At 34.6% G+C, this 26,685-nt stretch overlaps 1 protein-coding gene across 3 annotated transcripts in view; it reads right to left on the reverse strand.

Annotated features, from left to right (window-relative positions):
• The window catches only part of RALGAPA1 (Ral GTPase activating protein catalytic subunit alpha 1), a 260,435-nt gene that overhangs the window by 147,745 nt on the left and 86,005 nt on the right, over positions 1-26,685 (reverse strand). For 2 of the 3 annotated variants that reach the window (XM_054588037.1, XM_054587963.1), the window contains exons 13-17: positions 18,542-18,690; positions 15,610-15,739; positions 13,618-13,855; positions 12,518-12,679; positions 4,525-4,665 (exon numbers count right to left, since the gene is read on the reverse strand). In XM_054588037.1, coding sequence (XP_054444012.1) covers positions 4,525-4,665; positions 12,518-12,679; positions 13,618-13,855; positions 15,610-15,739; positions 18,542-18,690 — 820 coding nt within the window. The remainder of the gene's footprint in view (positions 1-4,524; positions 4,666-12,517; positions 12,680-13,617; positions 13,856-15,609; positions 15,740-18,541; positions 18,691-26,685) is intronic. The other variant, XM_054588112.1, reaches the window with a different exon arrangement.

The raw sequence follows: 26,685 nt of genomic DNA on the forward strand, positions 1-26,685 counted from the left end.
GCCTGATCATATAAGAGAAAGATAAAAAAAAAAACACACAACTTTTTTTTCCTTTATGCATTTCACTTTCCTTATTGTCTCTGTACATTAAACTATTCTAAAGTAAATTTTACTCAGACCTTGGAAGGCTCTAAGATTGTGATTTTCTTTAAATTTAGCACTATTTTAAAAAATCTGTTCAACCCTGGCCAGTTTGGCTCTGTTGGTTGGAGCACTGTTCTGTAGGCTAAAAGGTCGCAGGTCTGATTCCAGGTCAGGGCACAAACCCAAGATGTGGGTTCCATCCCTGATACAGGAATGCAACCTATGAATGCTTCTTTCTCACACTGGTCTCTCTCCCCTGCCCCCCCCCACTTCCCTCCCCCCCCCCCACTTCCCTTTCCCTCTCTATCTCAGCAATGAAAAAATGTCCTCAGGTGAGGATCAAAAATTTAAAAAGTCTGTTCGTACAACTCCTTTCTCTTCCTCTTCCAATCCCCTCCCACTCACTGCACCTAACACCTAAAGAAGCATACTCTAAGGCTTCAATTTGCCTCCAAGAACCATAGATTTAAAAAATCCAATAATTCACATTTCTTCTGTGTGAGCTTATGTTAGATTAACCCTGTTCAATTTTCATAAAGCTAATATTTAAAATTATGGTTAGTTCAATACCTTCCAAATTTGTTCCCTCTGAAACCTTAGTAATATAGGATGTCAGTATGTGTGGAAAAGTTCTCTATGATTAAATAAGTTTGAGAAATACTGAATTAAACATTTTTTTAACAGGACTTTTGGGGGCCTTTAATGTATTAATGTACAATAGGAATCTTTAACCCTTTATACATCTGTTAACATCTCCTAGAAAGTGTTCTCAATTTATACATCAGCTTTGAAAATGCTGAATTCCTTTACGAGTCAGTTCTCAGTAGAGAGTTTTGCTGCTACTTTTTATTCCTTATCTCTTTTAAGTATTAAGAGAAAAATAATCTTCAAAGTCTAATCATGCTTTTATACTTTATATAAACACATGCACAAAAAACTGGAGATGAACATTTTTCAAGTTATCAATAAAAAAACATTGGTTTGGAGAATTATGTATTTTTTTCCTATACTTTTCCATATAACCAATATTTCCTAAAATTAACATTATTTTGACAATCAGATATAAAGTTTCTTTTGATTTGTGACTCGTGTTTCACTATTATTTAAATCTTTTTATCTATCACAGAAGACATTTTACCTCAAATAGGGGAAATAAAATAAAGCTGCCATTTATAAAATTCCTTTCATTCTTCATAAAAATACCTCCTCATCAAATCATAAAAAGGTGATCTCTCTGAATTATGTATTGACGGCAATGCAAGAATTCTGAAACAGGAACTTATCCTGGTTACGGAATTACTTTAGAACATTTTAAAGGGAACAACCTTACTTTTATTTGAGCATTTTAATAATATTTTAGCAGTTAATGTGCACATTTGACAAATTACACAAGCTGCAGACAAATTTTGTAAAGCCCATACGATACTGAGAAAAATAATCTTCCTGACAGTTTTAAGACAGTAGAATATTTAATCCAAACAAACATTTAAGAATTAGTGCTCAAACCTCATTTTAATTTTTATAAACATGTCAAAATGGTTTGCATTAAATGCTGGAAGTGTATTAATAAAAAAATTGACACAAAAAATATATCTAAGAGACTTTTAAAACAAAATGGGAATTTCTTTTAACTATATCTAATTTAGTTATAAGAACAGAAACATTGGTTTGCCAATTTAGTTAACTAAATTATAATCTGATATAAACAACCAAAACCAGCGCTACTGATATGGAAAGGTATAGTGCTTCCATGTAGCACTGAAGAGACAAAGTAATCAAATTATTTACTCATAGTTAAGTATCACATGTAACAGAAATATTTTTCTTCCATATTATTAAAATTCATGTTACTTCATTTATATAGTTTCCAATCTTACCACTTTTTGCACCAATAGCTTAAATTATTCAGGTAGCCTAATTTTACTGTGTAAAACATATTCATTTGTCATCATCCTTATTAAGCATCTAGGTTTAGATCTGAGGTCAAATTTTCTATTTTATTATTGTCATTAATAAAACTGCACAAATGCCAAGTTCATCATAAAATGCATTCATTCATAATGATTCATTATTTCTAATTAATTATATTTTGGGTTCAAAAACAATATTGAACATCTCTCAAAAATATCATAAAGAATATGCTAAAGTAACCCTCCCAAATCAAGGTATCCTGAACTAGACAACACAAATATATCACATCACACAATAACTGAATATTTTATTTTCTCATTTTTAAAAAAGCCAATGCAAGAGGACTCAAAAAACCCAGAATTTATTTATGAAAGATTGTGTATTTATTCTCACATGTTTAAACTTCAGTCACCTTCAAAGTACTCTCCATTTTGATGCAAGATCCTTATAGAGATGTTTTTCCACAGCTCAAAGCAGTTTTTGAACTCGTCACTTTTGACGCCTTTTACTACTACTGCCATTTTTTTGTTTCAGCTCTTCCACTCTGGCAAATATTTCCCTCTGGGGACTTTTTTCATCCAGGAAAATAAAAAAAAAAGTCGTTCAAGGTGGTATCGGGTGAATAGCGAGGGTGGGGTATGGGGGTCATGCCATTTTTGGCATGCCGAAACTACTCAGTATTCAGCAGAGTATGGGCAAGTGCACTCATAAATCACCCATCATGAAATGGGCAAACACACTGAAAGATGAAAGAGTCTTCAAAACAATTCACTGAAGCAGAGTGCAGACTCTCACAACAATGCCAGCGGGTACACGGATACAGATGGGTTCCTAGAACACCCATATAGCGGGGTAAGCCTGTACTGTTACAGGGGGCCCACCCTCTAGAAGATAATTCCGGTTTTTTTGGGTCTCCCCTTGTATGAAGTTTTTTTAATTTACAGTACTTTCAAACAATACCAAACACAAGAGCGTCTGTGTGTCTACATGTATTTAAGTCTTAGTTTCAGAGATATCTCTGATTTTAATGGAATTGGGGATGGTGGAAAGGACTTCACCTGAAATAATGTATTAATAAAAATGCACCTTCTCTCACATAAGCCCATATAGTCCATTAGGAACTGAAAGGTACACAGGATGTTTAAAGAACACATACACACAAATCAACAACCTTACCATATGTGGCAATGTACTCCTAATTAAGAAAGTACCCAAGAATATACAAGCAACTTTTTTTGAGATAACTCATTTGCATAGTAACTACATTCAATGAGAGTTTGCTTCTGTCTAAAAGACACTATAAGATTTTATTCATACAATTTTTTTAAAAAAAACTAATCTATGGTGATAAGAATTAAAAAGTGGCTTGTGTGCCAGGGGGCACTGATGGGAAGTGGCACTGAGAGTTTTAGGGGTAAAGAAAGCTTTCTATATTTTGTTTGTGGTGATGTTAATAAAGGTGTGCATAATTCTAATTAAACTGAACCCAGGATCTATACATTTTATTGTGTGTTAATTAAACGTTATTAAAGATACCATTCCAGTACTCGAGATCAAGAACCTCAGGCAGAACTAAGGCTGAGCAGGTTTTGAGGTCTCTTAGAAATTGAGGCTTCACAGAATGCTTTCTTTATTTGGTTTAAAAAATGAGTGAGTCTAGGGGGTGGGCAGGGCAGGGGAGAGTAATGGGGGGAAAATGGGGACAACTGTAATTGAACAACAATTAAAAAAAAAAAAAAAAAAAAAGAGAGAGTTCCTGCCCTGACTGGTGTGGCTCAGCTGGTTGGAGAACTGTAAACTAAAAGATTGTGGGTTTGATTCTGGATTTGAGTATATGCCTAGGTTGTGGGTTCAATTCCTGTCCAGGTGCATAAGGGAGACAAAAAATTGATGCTTCTCTCTCACATCGATGTTTCTCTCTATCCCTTCCTCTCTCTACATAAGTAATGGAAAAAACATTTTTGGGTGAGGATAAAAAAGATGAGTTCTTAGAATTTTACATACTATTATGATCTAATATAAATACAGTAATTTATATTAAACAACTTTTAGATTACATACTTGCTCCTCTTGCTCATTTCCTTTACTACAGATGATGGAGAAAGCATTATTCAATGTTTACCATATTATTTGTTAGTGAAAACAATGGGAAATTAAAAGTCAAAGCTCTGACTCTTATCTTCCAAGTCACCTTTTGTACAACATCTATAATGACATAAATATATACTAGTACGTCTTTTAGCCATGGGAGAAGAAAAAAAAAATCAAACATAAACAGAAGGAAATTGGCCAATTACAACCAAAAATATTGGACATTGGCACAGCACTAAACTTAGCACTTCCAGAATGAACTGTAAAGATAGCATTAGAGTTCAAATAACTCAAATGTTGATTTCTCAACCACTTTCCAAGTTTCCCACACCTCCCCCGAAGAAATTAACTTTGAAGAGTATATTTGATTAAGCAAAATTTGAAAGAAGGATTAAAAAGTGAAAAAGGTGGTGCAGAAATTAGCAGAGGTGGCACTACCTGAAAGCTCATCAGAAAGGGGAGTGAGAACAATATCAGGCAAGAAGGGTTTGGAAGTATGGATCAGAACAGGAGCACTTTTAGCACTGCGTATATAGGCCGATGGCAGAGCACATTCACCAATGGATCGGCTTCTCATGGCTTTAAAAAAAGGAAAAGAAAGAAGTGGGGAAGGGAAAAAGAAGAGTGACTATAATGAAAGGCTTGTGTCACAGAAAAAGCAGCAACAGAGAAAACTAAAAGATACAAAGGAAGGAAATTTTAAATTAAAACATTTCAGCACGGCAAATACTGGCAAGCTGTAAAAAAAGAAATCAGAGAATATATATGACATTTCTAATGTAAATATTCTGGTGTAAAGCAGGACAATGCTTTCTATTATTAGCAGTTACATGATACAGCATTAAAAAACAGCATACATTTTAACAAGCCCTATGTTCTCAAAACCAAGGGTTGAAAAGTTCATTCAAGAGAAAGAGTGAAAAGACTCAATATTATTAGTTCAAAGAAAATTCTGGTACCATATTTGGGCATTTCTCTGAGCCATCTGAGACAATTCTGAGCTATTTTTCTTAATGAAGCTGAATTCTAAGAAAAATAATTCTTATTCTCATACTTCTCCCTAAAAAAGTGTCAAGATCACTCTCAGGTCTTTTTAAGAAAATTTTATGTAATTCACAATCTAAGTGATTGAATCTTATGGTTAGTATTTGTTCCTGGTAGGAGAATACTTAACCAAATCAGTATCTCTTATTTATATGAAAGTCAATATAATTTTTAAAATTTAAATAGAAACGTTTATAGAAAACAGAATTTGCAACCAGTATGAAGAATCAGTTTACTGTGAATATGTTTAGGTTGGTGCTTCTTCAAAAACTTAAGCATATTATATAGAAACTTTGAAGATTAAGTTTTTAAAGGTAAAAACTGAAAAATGGGATTTTTTAAAAAAAGGATTTTATTTATTTTTAGAGAGAGGGAAAGGGAGGGAGAAAGAAAGGGAGAGAAACATCAATGTGTGGTTGCCTCTCATGCCACACCCACTGGGGGACCTGGCCTGGAACCCAGGCATGTGCTCTGACTGGGATCCTTTTGGTTCACAGGACGGCACTCAATCCACTGAGCCACACAAGCCAGGGATGGATTACTTTTTAAAAACTGCATTTGGAGTTTTATTTGGTAATGTCTTAAAAGAAGAGTGAACAGTTCACAAAATTAAAGACAAATTTTAATACACTTAGACCTAATTAATAGTCAAGTTTGTTCCTAAACATTTTTTAACTTAAATTGTTAGTTTAGGAATTCTTGAATAAATAGTTATGTGTACTGCTGTGTATAGGGGACTTAAAAAAATAATGTCACTAACATACAGTATAATAGAGACATGATAAAAAATATTTAAATGTTAATATTAATTTAAAATTTGGGTTTTACTTATTATAAGAAACACCTGGGCCCTGGCTAATTAGCTCAGTTGATTAGAGGTTGCCCTGATAGGCCAAGGTTGCAAGTTAGATCTCCAGTCAGAGCACATACAGGAAGCAAGCAAAGAATGCATAAATACATAGGTGCAACAACAAATGGATGTCTCTCTCTCCCTAAAATCAATAAATATAATAAAATAAAAAAGAAAGAAAGAAACACTTGCTCTGTGATGCCAAAATCTCTTGGCCTGTCACATAAGACCTTTGCAACTTGGCTGCAATAACCACTGGAAACTTCATCTCCAACTGTTCTCCCATTCTGCTGCCACACAGAATTTTACACTGTTCCCTTAAAATTTCATGCTCTTTCACAACAGCATGGCTTTTTGAGTTCATAATATATTTGGTCTTGTTTCCCCCTTCATACTCAAAGTGTCAGCTCATCTGTCTTTTCTCACTCTCCCACATAACTAAATTAGTATTATCAATACACCAATGAACAAATCAAATAATTCCTGCTTTTACAAAGCTTACAATCTCTTTTTAGTAGATTGTGTTTTCTATGCCAGCCTCCCAGCTTTTCAAATGCAAAAACTATATCCTCTTATCTTTATATCCCTAAGTGCTTGGCACATAAGAGCTTAATAAATCTTTACTGAAGGACTCTCTGTATTTGAGCAGCCCAGATTAATCATTTCAAAAACAAAAGTTTTAGTTGTGAACATATAGAGGAAAAAAACCATAAAAATATTAACCAAAAACTAAAGGTATGTTGGAGTTTATAAACTCCGAAAAAGGATAATTATAGATTATTTAAAATCTTTATTTATGTTGGCAAAATAAAGAATTCCTTAAGAGCAGTTTTTAGATAAAGTTATGTGGAGCAAAACATGGAAGGTGGGAATATAGTAAAACAATGGCAACAATTTGTCTTCAGTGCATGGCTTGTTATATAATATAATAAAAATAAGTTTATTTTAAAATTGAACACATATACAAAATGTTAGAATCTGGCCCTACTCATATTTTCCTGTTAGCTTCTTTTTGTAAAAGTGACCAATAACATTATAATCCAATTTGAAATATATGTTCTGTTGATTTTGAGATAATCACTCAGTAAAGTCATTACAGCAAAGACACACATAAGCAACTACAATTATAATCAAATGTGATTTTTAGAAATATTTCTTTTAAAACTAAATTGAATCCAATTTTCAAACCCACAAGTGAATTATGTACAAGTTTTCTTCTGCTATTTTTCCTTGTGTTTCCTTTCAATTCCTTGAAGATAATTCCTTCTTTGCCACCACCAACTTGAAGAGATTGGGTATTTCCCTTTGAATTCCTTCCATAATTGCAGTGGTGTAAGTTAGTGTTATGATTTGGAATGAATTATTTAAAAATTGACCCCTCTCTTTGTTACTATACTACAGGTCTTTATCAATAGCTGGAAATCTGTCAAGCACCTCAAAGATCTGCAACCCCCACTATAGAAATATTAGAATGAATTAACTGGAATTACTGGAATTTTTTGAGATGCAGTAATCTAAAGCCTGGGCCAAAGTTAAGTTAGTTAAGTCACTAACATTCTATTGCTGCATAAATTCCTAAATCACATACCTCAGGGATCTTAAATCTGCAGTATGTTTTTATACAGATGAAAGGGCAGTATTGAAAATATAACATGAAACAGCAAAACAAAACTTCAAACCTATAATCATGCCAATTTTTGAAGGATTCTTATCTTTCCTTCACCCCATAAAAAAGCATATAGAAAAGAAAAATAGATGCACTCAATATAAATTCATTTTGGACCCACACAGTATCAAAACTGTAACCTTCACTCCAGAGTTTCCATGTAGCATAAGAAATTTATGGATAGCAAATGTGGTGGATCACTAAAAGCACATGAACACACAAAATAAATAGAAGGAGGGCAACTCTGGCCTCTTCTCGCTTCCAAAATGTTACATGTTTCTAATTTATAATTAAGTAAAATTAAGAACATGCATACAGGTGTGTCCACAGACAGAAATACACCTGTAAGTCCTCAAATTTAGGTGCAATACTATAATGAACATGAACTAAGAGGAAAAACCTGAGAACAGAAGCAGCGATATACTTGTTCCACGTGTTGAATACCAGGTTCTAAATCCTAACTGCAGACATGTTACATTGGTTCCCTGAATATATTCTATAGTAAGTCCTAAATTTACTTACTGTATCTCCTGTAGTATTTGTTGGCATAGCAAAACTTTAAATATGCTGTCTAAAAACTTTTTTAAATTATACTTTAAACTCCATTATTAATAACAGAAAATTTCTTACTAAGGCCATCCTGAGTAATCTGAGGGGTAAAGGATTATGCAATGTTCAGTAATTTTTAAATGAAGACAAGTTGCCTTTAATTGAAAGATAAATTCTTTTAGCAGAATTCCATCTGAAAACTCCAGAAAGCAAGCAATAAGTCTTGGAATATAACAAAATCACTATTCTGTAAACTTTACCATAGACTATACTAGTATCCTCATGAATTCAGGACACCCAGTGCTTACATTAGTTTAGACTACCTGTAGAAACAAAGCTGTTTAAAGTTAAATTAGTTTTTGTAAGTTACATATTCAATATTTTATCACTCTATTGGGTAATCTAATCATTGTAAAAAATACGATCGTTTTAATGATGGATTAGTTTTTGTTATTAAAAGGATTACTGCATAAAAGAGAAATATAAATTAAAGTCAGAAATATCAATGTGATTTATTTTTCCCAATTCAGGGTCATAAAAGTAAGGAATAGAGAATAATATACTTTAAAAAATAAAATTTTCAAAGGTAAATCTGTGATTACTTCAAATATCTAAATTACCAGTGCTTTGTGTTCCTAATATATCATAATATTTTTTAAACTAATATACTTTAATTTTTTTTTAAGCAGAAAAATTGAGTGGCAAGTACAAAGGAGTTCTTATACATCCTCTTATCTCCATACCCCCTCAACACTAGTTTCCCCAAATATTAACATCTTGAATTAATCAGTATGGTACATTTGTTGCAACTGCTGAGCTAATACTGATACAGCATTATTAACAAAAGTCCATAGTTTATATTAGGGATCACTCCTTGTGTTGTATATTCCATGGGTTTTTGACAAATGTATAATTACATGTATAACCCATTACGGTATCATACAGAATAGTTTCATCCTCTAAAAACCCTCTATGCTCCCCACATATTCATCCTTCCTCTTTGCCCTACTCCCCACCCTCCTACCACACCCCCCATCCCTGGTAACCAGTGACCTTCTTCTTAGTTTTCCCTCTTCCATAATGTCATAAAGTTGAAATCATAGTAGCCATTTCAGATTGGCTTCCTTCACTTGGCAATATGTATCTGGAGCTCCCCCATATTTTTTCATGATGTAACAGTTATTTCTTTATGTTGCTGAATAATGTTCCGTGCGTGGGTGTACCTCAATTTGTTAATTTACTCACCTACTGAAGAACATGTTGGTGCTTCCAAGTTTTGGCAATTATGAATAATGTTACTACAAATATTTGTGTGATTATGTGGATAAAGAATATGATTATTAGTTTAAAAAAAAACTACCAAACTGTCTTCCAAAGCAGCTGTACCATTCTGCATTCCCACTATCATTGAGTGTTTCCATTGTTACACAACCTTATCACCATTTGGTGTTGTCAGTGTTTTCGATTTTAGCCATTTTAATAGGCATATAGTGTATTAAGGGCAATCCTACAGATTAAACATACAGATATATCTGCATATCTGTACAGGGTGCAGAAGTAAACATAACTGTATTCTGTACTATTTTTAACAGCACAAAACCAGAAATTAACTAAATGTCCATCTTCAGGATACAAGTTAAATTATGGTATTTCCATGTAAAGAAATCTGATGTAAGAAGTTCAACAGTTTCTGATATGCAATAATCTTTAAAATACATCATTATAGTTTGACTTCACCTGCTAGCACTCCCCCTTTCTTATTCCACACTCCAGCCACTCTTGCCTCCTTATTCTTCTCCAAATGCCCAAGTACACACCTGCTCCAGGGCTTTTATACCTTTTCTTCTGCCTGGAACACTCTCCCTCTAGATATCTGCTCTCACTTTATTCAGGTCTCTGACCTTAAATCATACGATTAGACAGGGCTTCCCTGACTTCCCTATCTAAAATAGTCCCATTTTCTCATCCTATACTGTTTTGTCCCTTACTCTGCTTCACTTTTCTTCATAACACCTACTAGCTTCTTGACACATTTACGGGTTTATCTATTTATAATATGTCTCCCTTGAACAGTATAATTGCCAGCTTCAGGGTAGGTAATTGGCTTTGTTTCTACCTATAGCCTCAATACTTAGAACAGTGTATACATAGTGAGTACTTAAAAAATATTTTTTGTTTGAACGTCAAAAAGCCATGGTTCACAACAATGCGTATATTATGCTTTATACATGGCTGCATGTATAAAGTATCTTTAGAAGCATGCTCAAAGAACTGAAAATAGTTATTGTCTCTAATGAGGTGAACTCAGAGGGTGAGGAGTAGTGACAAGGGAAAACTAAAATGTATATACTTTAACATAGCTTAAATATTTAAGTTCATTAGGAACACAAAATATTAATTTTTAAAAATTTAAGAAAATATATATCCAAAGAATTTCCTAATTTAATCTGCTGATTCTTTTAGTGCTTTCTACCTTTAACAGGTAGGTACCTTTTTAAACAAAATTTTTAATGCTTTAACTTTTTATTTGATATGTTTGTTCAATGAACAAGCCAGACAAAATTCTTTTAACATAGGTACCAGAGTCAGCTATGATTTAAAGAGGAATATTCTACACATTTATATAGCATATTTTTAAAAAATTATAAATATACCAACACGTTAACAATGATTATTTCTTACCAGACAGCAAAAGAATATGTTTAAACTTTACTTTCCACACTAAACATAAATCACTTCTATAGAAAATATATAAGGAACTTTAAAGAGATTCAAGTTTTAATTAAGTAAAACAAAGTAAAACTTTAAACTTGAACAATTTTAGCCCTGACCGGTATGGCTCAGTTGGCTGAGTGCTGTCTCACAAAGTGCAAGGTTGCCTGTTCAATTCTGCTCAGGTTGCATACCTGGGTTGCGGGTTTGGTCTTAGGTCGGGGCACATAAGAGAGGCAACCAACCAATGTTTCTCCAACATCAACGTTTCTCTCCCTCTCTTTCTCCCTCCCTTCCCCTCTCTCTAAAAAACAAAAATAAAAAAGAACAATTCCTTCCTAACCAAAACACAAATATTTTTCTATATATGTGATATTAATATAAAACGAAGAAAGTTATTTCAAAGTAATCATCTAAGAATTTAAAAGTTATTCTATACAGAAATTTCTAAATATTATATTTATTTTAATCCATCAATACTTTTTCCTTGTATCATTTTTCTTTCTGCCTGACATATATAATCATTATAATTCTATGCTTATTTTATAGGAAGTAGATAGCTGTGGAAAGATAATTCTTTTGAAGGATTCAAAACTAACCATGCTTTTTAAGTCTTTTAAATCTTTAATTTCCCTATTATCTTTCTAGTTTTGTTTCTCCCATTAGAATGTAATTCTTAACAATTCAGAACCCATTATTTTTGAGATGACATATCCTTACACAGTGGTTTTAAATTAATAGTGTTTTTCACTGATTACCATTAAATATAGATACACTCCCACAGAAAATTCTCCTTCCACAGAATCATAGATTGCAAAGCCTTAAGTAATTTGAAGCAATTTTGTTTCAGGCACTATGCAGATGAAGTAAGTAAAGTCTAGGAAATTCAGTAAATTGTCCAAGGTTATCTAGCTATTTAGTAATGAAGGAGAGTGAAAAAAGAGATTAGGACAAAGCCCTTCTGCTTTTCATTATAATACTCTTTTTACTACAATTCAGACCAAGTTAAAACCTCAGAGAGGAAAAGGAATAAAATGGTAGCTAAGTCGACAGTATGCTGAGTGATCCTACATCCAGAAATCCTTCCCATCATGGTTCCTTTGTTGCTATTCCGAAGGCTATAGAAATTCTTCCATGTCTGTTAAAAGCAGCAAGGACCTAGCAATAGATTCCACCTCAGCCTCAAGTAGGAAGCATATATTCCTTGCTGGAAGTCTGTGAAGCCAATCTAAATATATAATTGTAGCACTGAAAGTTTTCCATGTTTGCAAGTATATTCATTTAGTTAGAAACTATACCAATTAATGCATATGTTCTGGAAAATGAATCAGTTCTAAGTCAACTCTGTAAAGTAACAGTTGAAAATTATTGATATCTACAATAAAATAAACTATACAAAAGCAATAATGTAAGATAAATCTTAATACCACAAAGGAATAACACAGCATGTCACTGGACTCTGAGTACTATTGAAAAAAAGGTTTTGCTATAGAAGTGTTTCATTTAGCAATAAAAATCAACTGATACGAAAACTGCATTTATATACATTGTTACTAAGGACTATAAATGGATTGCCCTGTACAAGTCTCATGATTTTAAAGAGTACATACCAACAGTTTTTTGCCGAACTATACTCCTTGCCTTTTCGGTTCCTGGGGAACCAGTGGTTGTTGCACTTCTCTGTCTCATTGGAGCTTGGCCAGGCTGATCACGACTCCATCCTCTAGAAAATGACTTGTCAACTGAAACTTTCTGAAATTCATGTCCAACTCCTAGAAAGGTAGATTTGCAATCTTAGTGTACTATCCCCTGAGTAATAATCTCCTCAAATTACGTGTACGACCTCACCTCAGATTCTTAGATTTACTAATAATGTATTATAAAATAACAAGATAAAATGTTTGTGTACTATAACATTTTGTTAAACTTCATTTTCTGTAAAAATCATATTCCAAAATTGACAGAGTTTATAAAATACACCATCAATAAAGTATTATAAATCTTCTGCTACCCACTTGATTTGTAATAGAAATGAAACATTTTGATCAAGCAAAAAGAGTAAGAAATGAGCTAACCTAAAGTCATCCAGTGGTGAAAAGTTACTATATCTCTACTTGCCAACTGCCACTTTGGAAATAAACAGTCTAGGAAAAAAATGGGTTGGTCACATACTTATCCATTAATTAAAACTTGTATTAATGATATAATCACCATTACTGTCCCTCTATCCATTTTTAACATTAGAAAGATACACAGTCCAAATCTAGAAAATGTTTGTCTTTAGTTAAAACTAAGAAAATGTTTTCAAAATAATTTTCAAAAAATTCTTTTTAAACAGAGTAACATAAAATCACTAAGTTCCAGCCAAAAATTTGTGTATGATTAAAGGGGGAGTGTTTTATAAATTTTCATTTTGGTTAACTGTTAAAAATAAAATATTTAAGATTCTGAAGTATTGATTTAACTTTAGCTAGATATGTACAGGACACTGTCTCATATCAAAATTACTACTGATTTTAAGGTTCTTCAAAATAAATTACAAGGTACCTACATGTTTTATTGTTGAAAATTTTTAACCTTTCAGGATAAATGAAGGAGGAAGTAATGAACAGAAAACATTATTTTTAACCTCAGCCCTCTCTCTGGCTTGTTCTTCTGAGTCCAAATTACTTAAACAAATTTATATGGAGCATCTCTGTGAACAACTTACCTTTCCCTTTGTGCTTTTTTTGCTTCTGTTCACTCAGCTTATCCAATGGTAAATCACTGAGATCCAAACTATATAAATTTCTAGCTAAAACTTTAGTTAGTGTCTCCATAGTCAGTGACCATTCGGTGGCTAACTCTTCCCAATAGGTTAGTGATGACAAGACTGAGAGTAAGTCATCCCAAAGTTCTCGGGAAATGTACACATTTAGATTTGCTTTGATCCAGGCAACTATAAGAGTCTATAAAGACAAATAATCAGAAACAACAATGAAATATGTTCAGAATCAGATATTAAAAAATTACCTAAAAACAGAATAACATCCATGACCTTTTCTTGGTACACAGTAATTCATGCAATCATTAATATCTCCTATATAGTTCAGTTCAACTATTGCCAAATATCAGCACTCCATCAATTAAGACGAAATGCCAAAACTGAAATCTCCTTAACGTTATAACTATCCTTCATGTTCTTTTACATTAATGTTAAATAAATGTTTTTTATAAAGATAGAAAGTTTCCCACAGTATTAACCATTGAAATTATTGCGTAGTTAATGGTTACTCAAATAAAAAAATACCCTACATTCTCATATTAGAGGTAACAATCACTAACAACATACTTTGAACATTCTAAAACTACAAATTATTAGAGATGTACTTAATTAACTTAGCAAAACGTGTTTTTGAAAAAATATATATAAATTAAAGGATAAATTTAAATTTCATTGTAAAAACTCCAGAGGTATTAATGGTGTTCTGTAAAATATCCAATCATAGAATAAAAACTTATTCATAACAGGATAAGTATTACTGATCAGTCAATACCCCTGATACTGAAGATATACTTCCCTATTGAAGAAGTCAGTCACAAAATAGTTTTTCAAGAGCTGAACTCTACAAATTTTATTAAGGACTTCACATAAATTTATAAGTTAAATGTAATGGTGAAAATGAACAGAATTTACACTATAGAACATTGGTAACTAGTGATCCTCCATTCTATCTTTAAATGTTCAGACTACAAAAAAGCTATTCCACATAGCAAGGTAAAATTTTGTCTTCCTATAACTTCCACCATTGAGATAATTCTAACAAGAGGGAAATTAAAAAAAGAAAAAGAAAAATAAAGGAAAAGGAAAAGAAGGAAGGAAGGGAGGGAGGAAGGAAGAAGAGGAAAGATAAAAGAAAGCAAGCAAGCTAATGAAGAGGAGTTTAGATAATAAATGTAGCTGGTGTCAAAGGGTTATTCCCTAGCAGCATAGAATTTTAGGTAAGCCAGCACATTTGAAAAAATTTTATTTGAATGGTTATACTTATGGTCAAGAATCAGAGAGCTAGCTCTTATCTTTGACATTAAGAACTATTTTATCCATGCATCTGTATTTAATGTGTCATCTTAAAAAAATATTTTGCTTTCTATTTTCCAAAGAATCCACAATACATTTAAAGTCCGTTTTATCCTCAGGTTGGAAAATAGAGTGAATAAATTCCTGTATATCAAATTACCAATGATATTTCAAATAAATGAGTTATGAGAATAAAGTCTTATGATAAGTAAAAATCTTGATCATTTATTACTTTTCATTACTATATAACAACATAAAAGAAAGTTTTGGCTTCCTGACAATACCAGAGATTTGGAAATTGATAAAGCTATCATGCTATTACTTATGAAGCCCTTCTGTAGCTTTTTGCAATCATACAAGTTTGCTGCATAAAAGATAAAGTAAATATCATCAGCCTATTTCAACACTTTTTTCTCAGACCTGACATTTCCTCCACTTTTATACTAGGTTGTGACTTTGGCAAATAACCTATTTAAAAAAGCAACTTTTAATTTAGCTCCACAAAACATCCTTTAATATAAAATGATCTCTGAGTTAAAACTTTTTTCCCTTGGGTTACAAATACAGGGCCCAATGAATCTTAAAGAAATACATATCTATCCATCTATTTAACTATCTAGGTATTTATTTATTTATTTTTATTGCCTGGAAAAGTGGTCCTGCAAGTCGACCTGCCAAGGTCATATTTTTTTTCCCCTGGAACTGCAGAAAAGTTTGTGATGGCATCTTCAGTACAGACTCCGTGACTCTGAGCAACACAAGCAGCATCTGTTCCCTTAAAGTAAAAAAATTAATTAATGTTTCTTTCTTGCATATGTTTCCTTTTGGTTAATGAGCAACGTTCAAGTTAATATTGGTTATAAAACCTGTATCTTTCAAATTCTCAGAATTCTTTGAAGAAATTCTACTTTATAAATCTCTATGATTTTTAAAACATTTCTAGCCATAATACCTTCTCATCAAATAAAAACTTATGCAAAAGCTGGAAAACTGGAGTGAAAATGTAGAGATTGTTCCCATCCTTCCACATCAAGTAGTGAACTTAGGGAGCTGTTTGAAGAACACCCACCCAACTATACAATATAGTACTATCTTGATTCATCCTTACAATATGAAGAGAAAAACACGTATCTAGAATTAGATCATGTTCAATTTTAAAAAACTACATGATCTTATTAACCTATGTCAGCCCAATAAATTCAATTTTAAAAACTACATATTTTTTAATCTTTATTGTATTTTTTTTCCATTGATATTTTAAGATTAATAGAACACAATGAGCCTGGCAAGTAGTCAAGGAACATCACTCTATTGCCTACTTCCATCCTTTTTAGATTAGCTGTTTTTTAACCCTTTATGTTCTTTGTGTAACTGCAAGCCAAGACAATCCTGATATTATCCTTACCTTGCCTCTTTCTTCTAGATGCTTATTCTTAAGATCATAAAACTACCATATTTGCACAGTAATTCAACCATATGTGAAAGAGGCTGACAAGGCGATTACAGTTTTGTGTATAGTCAGGTTAACAGCCCAAATCCCTATCAGGGTCCCCTCCTCTTTGGGAAATTATTTGTTGGCTCATTCCAGGCATATTAATATGTGTAACAGCCCATGTGAGAAATATAGCAGAGGCAGGAATAAATTCTATATTTAGATGTCATGGTTTTTCTGGGAAATGAGGGCAAATCAAATAAACAAATATCACTCAATGAAAAACATCCTAAATTTAACACATACATACATTCATAAATAAAATAAATATCAAAGATGCTACATTTGTAATCCTAGGCTTTCATCTTAGCTATATGAAATGAAAAATTATTTTAAATGAACTACATATGCAAAAAAGTACGGATTTCCAAATAAATCTTATCTGATTTGTGGTCAAACCTTAACTCACTGATATATCAGATAATCTTTCACTCTGTAATACTCTAATGATGATTTTAATTCATAATGTCTTATAAACTCAATAAAAATACATGGGTAATCTTTCATAATGCTATGACTTCAAGGGAATTTATAAAAATTAAAGAGAAAATTTCTAAAATCAGGTTCCACATAGCAAGACTCTCACTTTAACCTTGCTCAACAGCAATGATGCAAAGCATATAAAGAGTGAAAAAGGACAGACTACCAAAAGAACGAATCATAGTAGTATAGTTACTGGCTAATAATAACTGAAGCTCTGAAGTCAGAAGGATCACAGTTCAAATTTCAGCTGTGTGAACAAAGATAAATGATTTAATTTCTTTGTGCCTAAGAATCACCATAAAATATTATCAACCTCATAGGGTGCTACCAAAATTAACTAAGAAAATACATGTAAAAAGTGCTTGAAAAAATACCTGGCACAAAAAAAGTGTTCCAAATAGGTTAACAGCAATAACTATGTCTAGATGTAACTATATTAATACTGTTCATAAAGAACTTTTTCAAAATAATGACATTTTTTCCATATATAGCAAAACATAAGCATGCTCAAATCTTTAAGTACTTCCACTCTTTTAAGAGTAAGTCAAAGGAGAAAAATCATACGTATAAGGACATTCATTGTCCTCTATCCTCCAACAACAAAATAAAGTAACTACATATCCACCAATAGGTGACAGTTTAAGAAAATTATGGTACACACACGGCATAATACTACGCGTGTGTGGTTTGGTGAGTGAACTTCTGGGCAACTTTTATTTTCTTCTGAAAACTTTTCATTGTTTGAATTTCATAACGAACGTGTCATTTTTATAAAATCTGAAGAACAGTTCTTCTCATTTCCCCCAAAAGCCTATTTTTTCCATACAATTAAACAAATCTTTATAGAATACCAATACTACATAAGGTACTGTGTTATGAAATGTAGAAAATATAGAAACAAACAACCAGTCTATACCTTTTAGGGCCTTTCAAAATAAAGCCATCTTTTCCATACACAGCAAACACAAATTTTTACAAGTAATTTAGGGATTGAGAAAATTTTTACAACTATAACAGAGACATTACTAATGCAGAATTAAAGGAAGTAAGGAAAAAATTTAAGGATATGTAGAAAAATGAAGGTGAAATCTAAGGATAGTTATGGAAGATGGCAGGGAATTGACATTGTACAGAAAGTTCAGAATGTGCTCAGGAAAAAACAATTCAATAAAGCTTGGAGGCAGAATCTCACCCTGCAGTGTGGTTAGTCTTGAGAAAGGGCTAGAAATTAAAGCAAGGTCCTGCCCGTACATGGCCTTAGCCTTAAATGCTAGGTTGAAGAATCAGGCATTAATACATTAAATAATTTACTTTTTCATTCATTCATACATGCATGCATTCGTTCATTCCTGGGGACGCAGGAGGCCACCATAAGTTCACTTTAGAAAGATAAGCCAAGTGGTTCTGTGGAAGTTTGATTAAAGATGTTGAGATAAAGTGAAAGAGACTATTGTTGTCACCATGAATACTATATAAAATGTTGTATTCATTCAATAGAAACCTCTACAATGTTGTAACAAGCCCTGTCTACAGAGACTATTCCTCTAAAAATTACTATACACATACACACAATATAAAATAACATAGAGTAAATTTTTTTACCAAGTCTTTTTGTCCATTGACACTTGTACAACCATGAACCGATAAATGTTGAGAATGCGTTTACACATATCTGTGTGCTCATCCAGAAGACTTTTTATTTCATTTGCAGGTTCAAGAAGAAATATATTTGATGAGTTTATAATAAACACCTAAGACAAAAGAAATCATTGGCTATTCATTATAGAATTTCAACAAAACATTTTTTAATAAAAAAAACACAAAACTCTTAGATGATGACTACTGGGTGATCTATAATGAACTTAAAAGCATAAGACTGTAGGTTAAATATATTCAACTACTTCTACTACCAGCTTGATACCTGAAAATTAAACTCATTAAATCTGCATATTATTTTGTTTATCTAGACAAATATTAAATTACTATTAGGCATGCCCGCACTGAAAACAGAAAATTAAAAAAATTTTTAAACTGAGAACTTTAATGTAATAATTCTATTGCTGTCATAAAATGAAAGGAACAATAAAAAAAATACAAATAAGGCGAAGGGTCATCAAGGAACATGTATAAAGGACTCATTGATAAAGCCAAAGGGGGGTAAGACTGAGGGTAGGAGGCAGGGGTGGGTGGGACAGGGGTGGAATGGTGAGGAGAAAATGTAGACAACTGTACTTCAACAACAATAAAAAAATAAAAACAAACAAATAATTTAGGATACAAGCGATACCTAAACAAGGAATTTTCTCAGTGAGGTATTCAAAGATTTCCTCTTTTTACATGTTTTTTTGGCTACGCCTGTAGATCTGTTTTGGTAATAACAGATTGCATAAAGAGACTGTCTGTTATGTTTCCATTTCTGAGTCCTCCCCCAACAGAGACACAGAGCCGGCAGGTGGGTGCCATATCTGAGACTCATTTACCCTGGCTAACACTACTTGCCCGACCCTTTAGATAGCCAGAGACTCCATCCCCCTGGACTTACTGGCCCACCCAAACTGTTAACTGTGACTTTTACATATGAATGGCTAGTCTTTTTTAAAAATATAATTATTGATTATACTATTACAGTTGTCTTAATTTCTTTTCCCTTTTGCCACCCTCCACCAAGTGTCAGCCTTCCCTCCAGCAATCCCCCAACCCTTAGTTCATGCCCATGGGTTGTGCATGTAAGTTTTTTGGCTTCTCCATTTCCTATACCATTCTTATACCCCTGTCTATTTTGTACTTATCACTTAATCTTCTTAATCCCAGTATCTTTTCCCTCCTGCTCCCTCTTCCCCCTCCCAGCAGATAATCCTCCATATGATCTTCATGTCTATGATTCTGATCCTGTTCTAGTTGTTTGCTTAGTTTGTTTTTATTTTTGTTTTTTAGGTTCCGTTATTGATAGTTTTGAGTTTGTTGTTATTTTACTGTTCATAGTTTTGACCTTGTTCTTTTTCTTAGATAAGTCTCTTTAACATTTCATATAATAAGGGCTTGGTGATGATGAACTCCTTTAGCTTTACCTCATCTGGGAAGCACTTTATATTCCCTTCAGTTCTAAATGATAGCCTTGCTGGATTAAGTAATTTTGACTAAGGTACTTGCTTTCCAACTTTGAATACTTCTTGCCAATCTCTTCTTGCATGAAAAGCTTCTTTTGTGAAATCTACTGATAGTCTTACGGGGACTCCTTTGTAGTAACTCTCTGCTTTTCTCTTGCTGCTTTTAAGATTCTTTATCTTTAACCTCTGGCATTTTAATTATGATATGTCTTGGTGTGATCCTCTTTGGGTCCAACTTGTTTGGAACTCTCTGTGCTTCCTGGACTTGTATGTCTCTTTCCTTTACTAAATTAAGGAAGTTTTCTTTCACTATTTTTTTCAAATAAGTTTTCAATTTCTTACTCTTTCTCTTCTCCTTCTAACATCCCTATGATACGGATGTTGGCACTTTTGGAGACGACCCGGAGTTCTCTTATTCTCTTTTTCTGAATTCTTGTTTCTTCATTCTGTACTGGCTGACCTTTTATTTGTTCCTTATGTTCCTTATCATTGATTTGAACGCTGGCTTCCTTCCCTTCACTGTTGGTTCCCTTTGGAGTCTTCTTTATTTCACTTAGTGTTGCCTTCATTTCTTTCCTTATGCATTTGCTGTACTCAATGAATTTTCTGAGCATCCTTATCACCAGTGTTTTGAACTCTGCATCTGATAAGTTGGCTGTCTATTTTGTTCAGTTCTTTTTCTGGAGTTTTGATCTGTTCTTTCATTTGGGCCATATTTCTTTGTCTTCTCAAATTGGCAGCCTCCCTGTGTTTCTGTGTATTAGGTAGAGCTGCATTGATTCCCTGTCTTCTCGCACCTGTTGCATTGTAAGGGATGGAGCTTTCAGCATTTGCCAGAATGGGGCACCATCCTCATCGCTTTGTGATGCTGTAGGTGGAGGTGGGTGCTGTAGGGGGGGACTTGAGAAGGAACAAGGCTGCGTACGTGGCACTCACCGTGTTTCCAGTCACTCTACCCACTTCCTGCAATTGGTGCCCTTCTAGCTTTGCTCTGGTGTTGGTACCCATAGTGGTGGGTTTGCATACATTCTAGGACCGTGGGGGCGCTTTAAATGGACTCTCCCGAGATTCGCAGTTTCTTCTTCTGCCACAACTCCCACTGGTTTTTACAGATAGAAGTTATGAGGCTTTATTTCCTGACATTGGAACCTTGGGCTTGGCAGTATGACATGGAGCTGGGATCACTTCGCACCCCAGGTGTCCCTACCAGTTTTCATCTGACATACGTGAATGTGGGACCACCCATTCCCATTTCATGGGCTGTCGCCTTTCCTACACCACACGACATCCTCTCCACCACAGCTCCCAAATCTCCGCCCCTCCTATCTATCTGGATAATATTTCTATTTTAAATCCTTAGTTGCCAGACTTTTATACAGTTAGATTTTCTGGCAGTTCTAGTTGCCTTTTGCTTTGAGGTTAGTTGTGATCTTTCTTATGAGTGTTGTGCAAGGAGGCAAAGGATGTCTATCAGCAACTCTATCTTGACCAGAAGTCTTGAATGGCTAGTCTTGGTTTTTACTTCACAACTTCCTAAATCCTATCAAACAACCAGCAGCTGGCCTCCAGCCCCTGTACATCTTGCAAAGTGCCCAAGACCCAGTACTATCTGTAGTCCACCTAGATTCACAGAATAACTTTGCCTGTAAATCTCCAAGCGTGGCACAAGTAGCACCAATCTCAGATTGCTTTATAGCTCATGAACAGGGGCCCTAGGCAGAACACAGGTGGGAGGTGACTCTGCCTGTACCACCAGAGTAACCCCAGATTCTGCACAACCTGTGGACAGCTATAGACCATATCAGAGTACCATATCCTGCCCCTGCACACCCGATTCTCCAAGGAGGGCAGAGGTTGGTAGTCAGTGGTCATAGCCACGCCTTGCAGCTGACTGGCCTGGATAAATCCCTGGTAACAGCAATCAAGGATCAACTACAAGAGGAGGGTATGCTCAACTCACACAAAGCGTGCACCTTGGGTACCCAGCTTCAGTGACAGGGGAGGCTGTGCCACCAATTAGGCCACAGTACCTACTACATTAGGCCATAGTACCAAGACAGAGAGTCACAGTAGCTCTAACTAATACATAGAAACAAACACAGGGAGGCCACCAAAATGAACAGACAAAGAAACATGGCCCAAATGAAAGAACAGATCAAAACTCCCAAAAAAGAACTAAACAAAATGGAGAAAAGAAATCTATCAGATGGAGCGTTCAAAACACGGGTTATACGGATGCTCAAAGAACTTAGTGAGGATCTCAACAGCATAAAAAAGATCCAGCCAGAAAAAGAGGATATGATAATTGAAATAAAGAACAACTTACAACTTTTGGCCAAGATGGAGGCATAGGCAGATACACTTTGCCTCCCTGAACAACCAAAAGAATGACGAAAACAAATTTAAAAACAAAAAATAATGAGAACTGCCAGAAAATCCAACGGTATGGAAGTCCACGACCAAGGCACTAAAAAAGAAAATGCATCCAGACTGGTAGGAGAGGCTGAGATGGGCAGCCGGGCAGAGGCAATGCACAAGGTGGCAGCTGGCAGACCGGGCGGTCTCACGTTTGTGTGCAGACAAACCACAGGAACAGCTGGGGAGTGAGACAGTCTGTGTAACCCAGGGTTCCAGTGTGACAAAAGAAAGCTTCAAAACCTCTGGCTGTGAAAAACTGTGGGGTTACAGTGGCAGGAGAAATCCCCAGTCATACAGGAGAGTCCACTGGAGAGACCCACAGGGTCCTAGAATGTACAGAAACCCACCCACCCGAGAATCAGCACCAGAAAGACCCAATTTGCTTGTGGGTAGCAGGGGAAGTGCCTGAAAGCTGGCAGAAAGTTGAGCAAATGGCATTGTTTCTTCTCGGACTGTTCCTCCACATACAGCAACACAACTCAGCGACCTGGGTTGCCCCGCCCTGGCAAACTAAGGCTCCGCCCCTTCCAATGATTTCCAAGTCGCATGGAGACAAAGAAATCTTGCCCAAATGAAAGAAAAGATCAAAGCTCCAAAAACAGAATTAAGCAATGAACAGATGAACCAACCTATCAGATGCACAGTTCAAAACATTGGCAATCTGGGTACTCACTGAATTGGTCAAGTATGGTCACAAAATGGAGGAAAAAGTGAAGGATTCGTAAAGTGAAATAAAGAAAAATATACAGGGAACCAACAGTAAAGGGAAGGAAACTGGGACTCAAATCAACAATTGGGAGCAGAAGGAAGAGATAAACATTCAACCAGAACAGAATGAAGAAACAAGAATTCAAAAACATGAGGAGAGGCTTAGGAACCTCTGGGAGAACTTGAAATGATCCAACATCCAAATCATAAGGGTGTCAGAAGGGGAGGAAAGAGCAAGAAATTGAAAACTTATTTGAAAAAATAATGAAGGAGAACTTCCCCAATCTGGCCAAGGAAACAGACTTCCAGGAGATCCAGGAAGCTCAGACAGTCCCAAAGAAGTTGGACCCAAGGAAGCACATACGAAGGCACATCATAATTAAGTTATCCAAGATTAAAGATAAGGAGAGAGTCTTAAAAGCAGGAAGAGAAAAGGAGACAGTCACCTACAAAGGAATTCCCATAAGACAATGAGCTGATTTCTTAAAAGAAACCTTGGAGGCAAGAAAAGGATGGAAAGAAGTGTTCAAAGTCATGAAAGACAAGGACCTACACTCAAGATTACTCTGTCCAGCAAAGCTATCATTTAGAATGGAAGGGCAGATAAAGTGCTTCCTAGATAAGGTCAAGTTAAAGGAGTTCATCATCACCAAGCCCTTATTATATGAAATGTTAAAGGGACTTACCTACAAACAAGAAGATCAAAAACTATGAAGAGTAAAATAGAGGGGAGGGGAAGGGGGGAAAATGGGCAAAAAGGTACAGAGAATAAGCAGCATAAATAGTAGGTATAAAATAGGCAGGGAGAGGTTAAGAATAGTATAGAAAATGGAGAAGCCAAAGAACTTACAAGTACAACCCATGGACATGAACTAAAGGAGAGGGGAATGCTGGGGGGTGAAGTGGTGTAGAGTTTAGGGGAATAAAGGGGAGAAAATAAATGGGACTATTGTAATAGCATCATCAATAAAATATATAAAAAATAAAAAAAATACATAAAAGAACAATTTACTGGTATACAACAGTAGAGTGGATGACCTAGAATCAAATCAATCATTTGGAACAGAAGTAAGCAAAACACAACCAATCAGAACAAGAGGAAGAAATAAGAATCCACAAAAATTGAGGATATATAAGGAGACTGGGACAACACCAAGAGGTCCAACATTCGCATCATAGTGGTGCCAAAAAGAGAAGAGAAAGAGCAAGAAATTTGAAATCTACTTGAAAAAATAATGAAAGGAAACTTCCCTAACTTGCTGAAGGAAATAGACACACAAGTCGAGGAAGCACAGAGGGTCCGAAACAAGACAGATGCAAAGAGGCCCATTCCATGACACATCATAATTAAAATGCCAAAGGTTAAAGATAAAGAGAGAATCTTAAAAGCAGCAAGGGATTGGCAAGAAATATTCAAAGTCACGCGAAGCAGGGACCTATAGCCAAGATTGTTTTAACCAGCAAAGATATCATCTACAATTGAAGGGCAGATAAAGAGCTTCCCAGACAGGAAAAAAACTAAAGTAGTTCATTATCACCAAATCATTTTTATATGAAATGTTAAAGGGACTTATTTAAGAAAAAGACCAAAACTATGAACAATATTCGGTAATAAGTACATATCTATCAACAATTGATCTAAAAAACAAACTAAAAAAACAAGAAGAACAGAGATGCAATTATGGATAGAGAGTATTGTCAGATGGGAGAGGGGTGTGTGGGAATAGGCAAAGAAGTGAGGGATTAAGAAGTATAACTAGGTAGTTATACAATAGCCATGGGGATGTAAAATAAGTATAGGAAATGGAGTAGCCAAAGAATTTGTACACATGACCCATGGACATGAACTATTCTGTGGGGACTGCCTAAGGGAGTGGGGGATGCTTGGTGGAGAGGGGCAAACGGAGAAATATTGGGACAACTGTAATAGCATAATAGAGTATAATTTAAAAATATGTAATAACTGAGGTGATAGCCTGCCTAGCATATATGAGAAACAAGGAGGAAAAAATGACATGAGGAAAGAGAAAAACTGTGGCAAGTATGTTAAGAAACAGAATAGGTGCAGCAGAGATTCTCATACTACCAGTGGTTAAAGAACAAAATTCTTCCCCGGCTGGTGTGGCTCAATGGATTGAGCGCTGGCCTGTGAACCAAAGGGTCACTGGTTCAGTTCCCAGTGAAGGGCACATACCTGGGTTGCAGGTCAGGTCCCTGGTAGGGGGTGCATGAAACACAACCACACGTTGGTGTTTTTCTCCCTCTCTTTCTCCCTCCCTTCCCCTCTCTAAAAAAAAAAAATAATTAAATAAAATCTTTAAAACAAAACAAAATTCTTTCCCCAATCTTTTACAGAACAATATTATGGTAAAGTATAATTAAAAATGAACTAATAGGCAAAAGGAAATGCAAGATTCATAACCCCAAACTTTCATCAGAATCAAGAGGTATTCAGTAACTTAGCTGATAAATTTACTCTCAATTTTATAATTACATTGTAGGCCAGCACTAGTCAGTCCATGGATTACACCCGGAGGAGCAATGATATAAATAAAGGCTTATGGACCATTAGTAAGACTTTTGCTTTTTATACTTAGTGATAAATTTACTGGAAGGTTTTAAGCAGAAAAATGACATGATCTGACCTTTATTTTACAGGATAACTCTGGCTACTATTTTGAAAAGATTACCAGGTTGATGAGTGGGCAAGTGTAGAAGCAAAAGTAGTAATTAGGAGTTTAGTGTAACAATTCAGATGAAAGATTATGGAGGCTTGGACACAGAGGTAGTGTGAATACTGAAAGGTAGTCAAATTCTACATACACTCTGAAGACTGACAGAATTTGTTGTCAACTAGACATAAGATATAAAAGAAAGATAGGAAATAAGATGACCCGAGCAACTAGAAAACAGAGCTGCCATTAAATGAACAAGGAAAAGTACATTTGTTGACTAAGATGAGAAGCCAAGTTCTAAGACATGTCCAATTTTCAATGTCTATTAGATATCCAAGTGATGATGCCTACTTGGGATTTGAATATTTGAGTTCAGGACTCTTAGAATTCAGGTAAGAGATCTAAGACTAAAGATAAAATACAGAAGTTGCAGCCTACAGATAACATTTAAAGCTACATGACTGGGCAAGAATAAATGAACTGTTCAAAAACTGACTCCTGGATACTTCAACAGGAAAAGGTCTGGGAGATATTAAAAAAAAAAGAAAAATCAGTGAAAAAAATCTTAGAAGTAGCCAGTGAGTTAAGAGGAAAAGAAGACGATACGTTTTTCTGAAGGCCAAATGAAGAAGGCTTTCAATAGGGAGGGAAATGGTCTACTGTGTAAAATGCTCTTGACTAGTCTAGTAAAATTAGGATTGTCAAATGTCCATTTGATTTAACAATGTAAAAGTCACATGTGGTCTTGACAAGAACAGTCTGATTAAAAAAAAGAATGATCATAATGAACTCCTATAAATTAATAAGAAAAAAACCTAACAGAATTTTTAAAAAGCAT

The sequence above is a fragment of the Pteronotus mesoamericanus genome, unplaced genomic scaffold (genome assembly GCF_021234165.1).
Source record: "Pteronotus mesoamericanus isolate MK-2021 breed Mesoamerican mustached bat unplaced genomic scaffold, CSHL_Meso_final contig_100, whole genome shotgun sequence".
In the NCBI taxonomy this organism is placed as follows: Eukaryota; Metazoa; Chordata; class Mammalia; order Chiroptera; family Mormoopidae; genus Pteronotus; species Pteronotus mesoamericanus.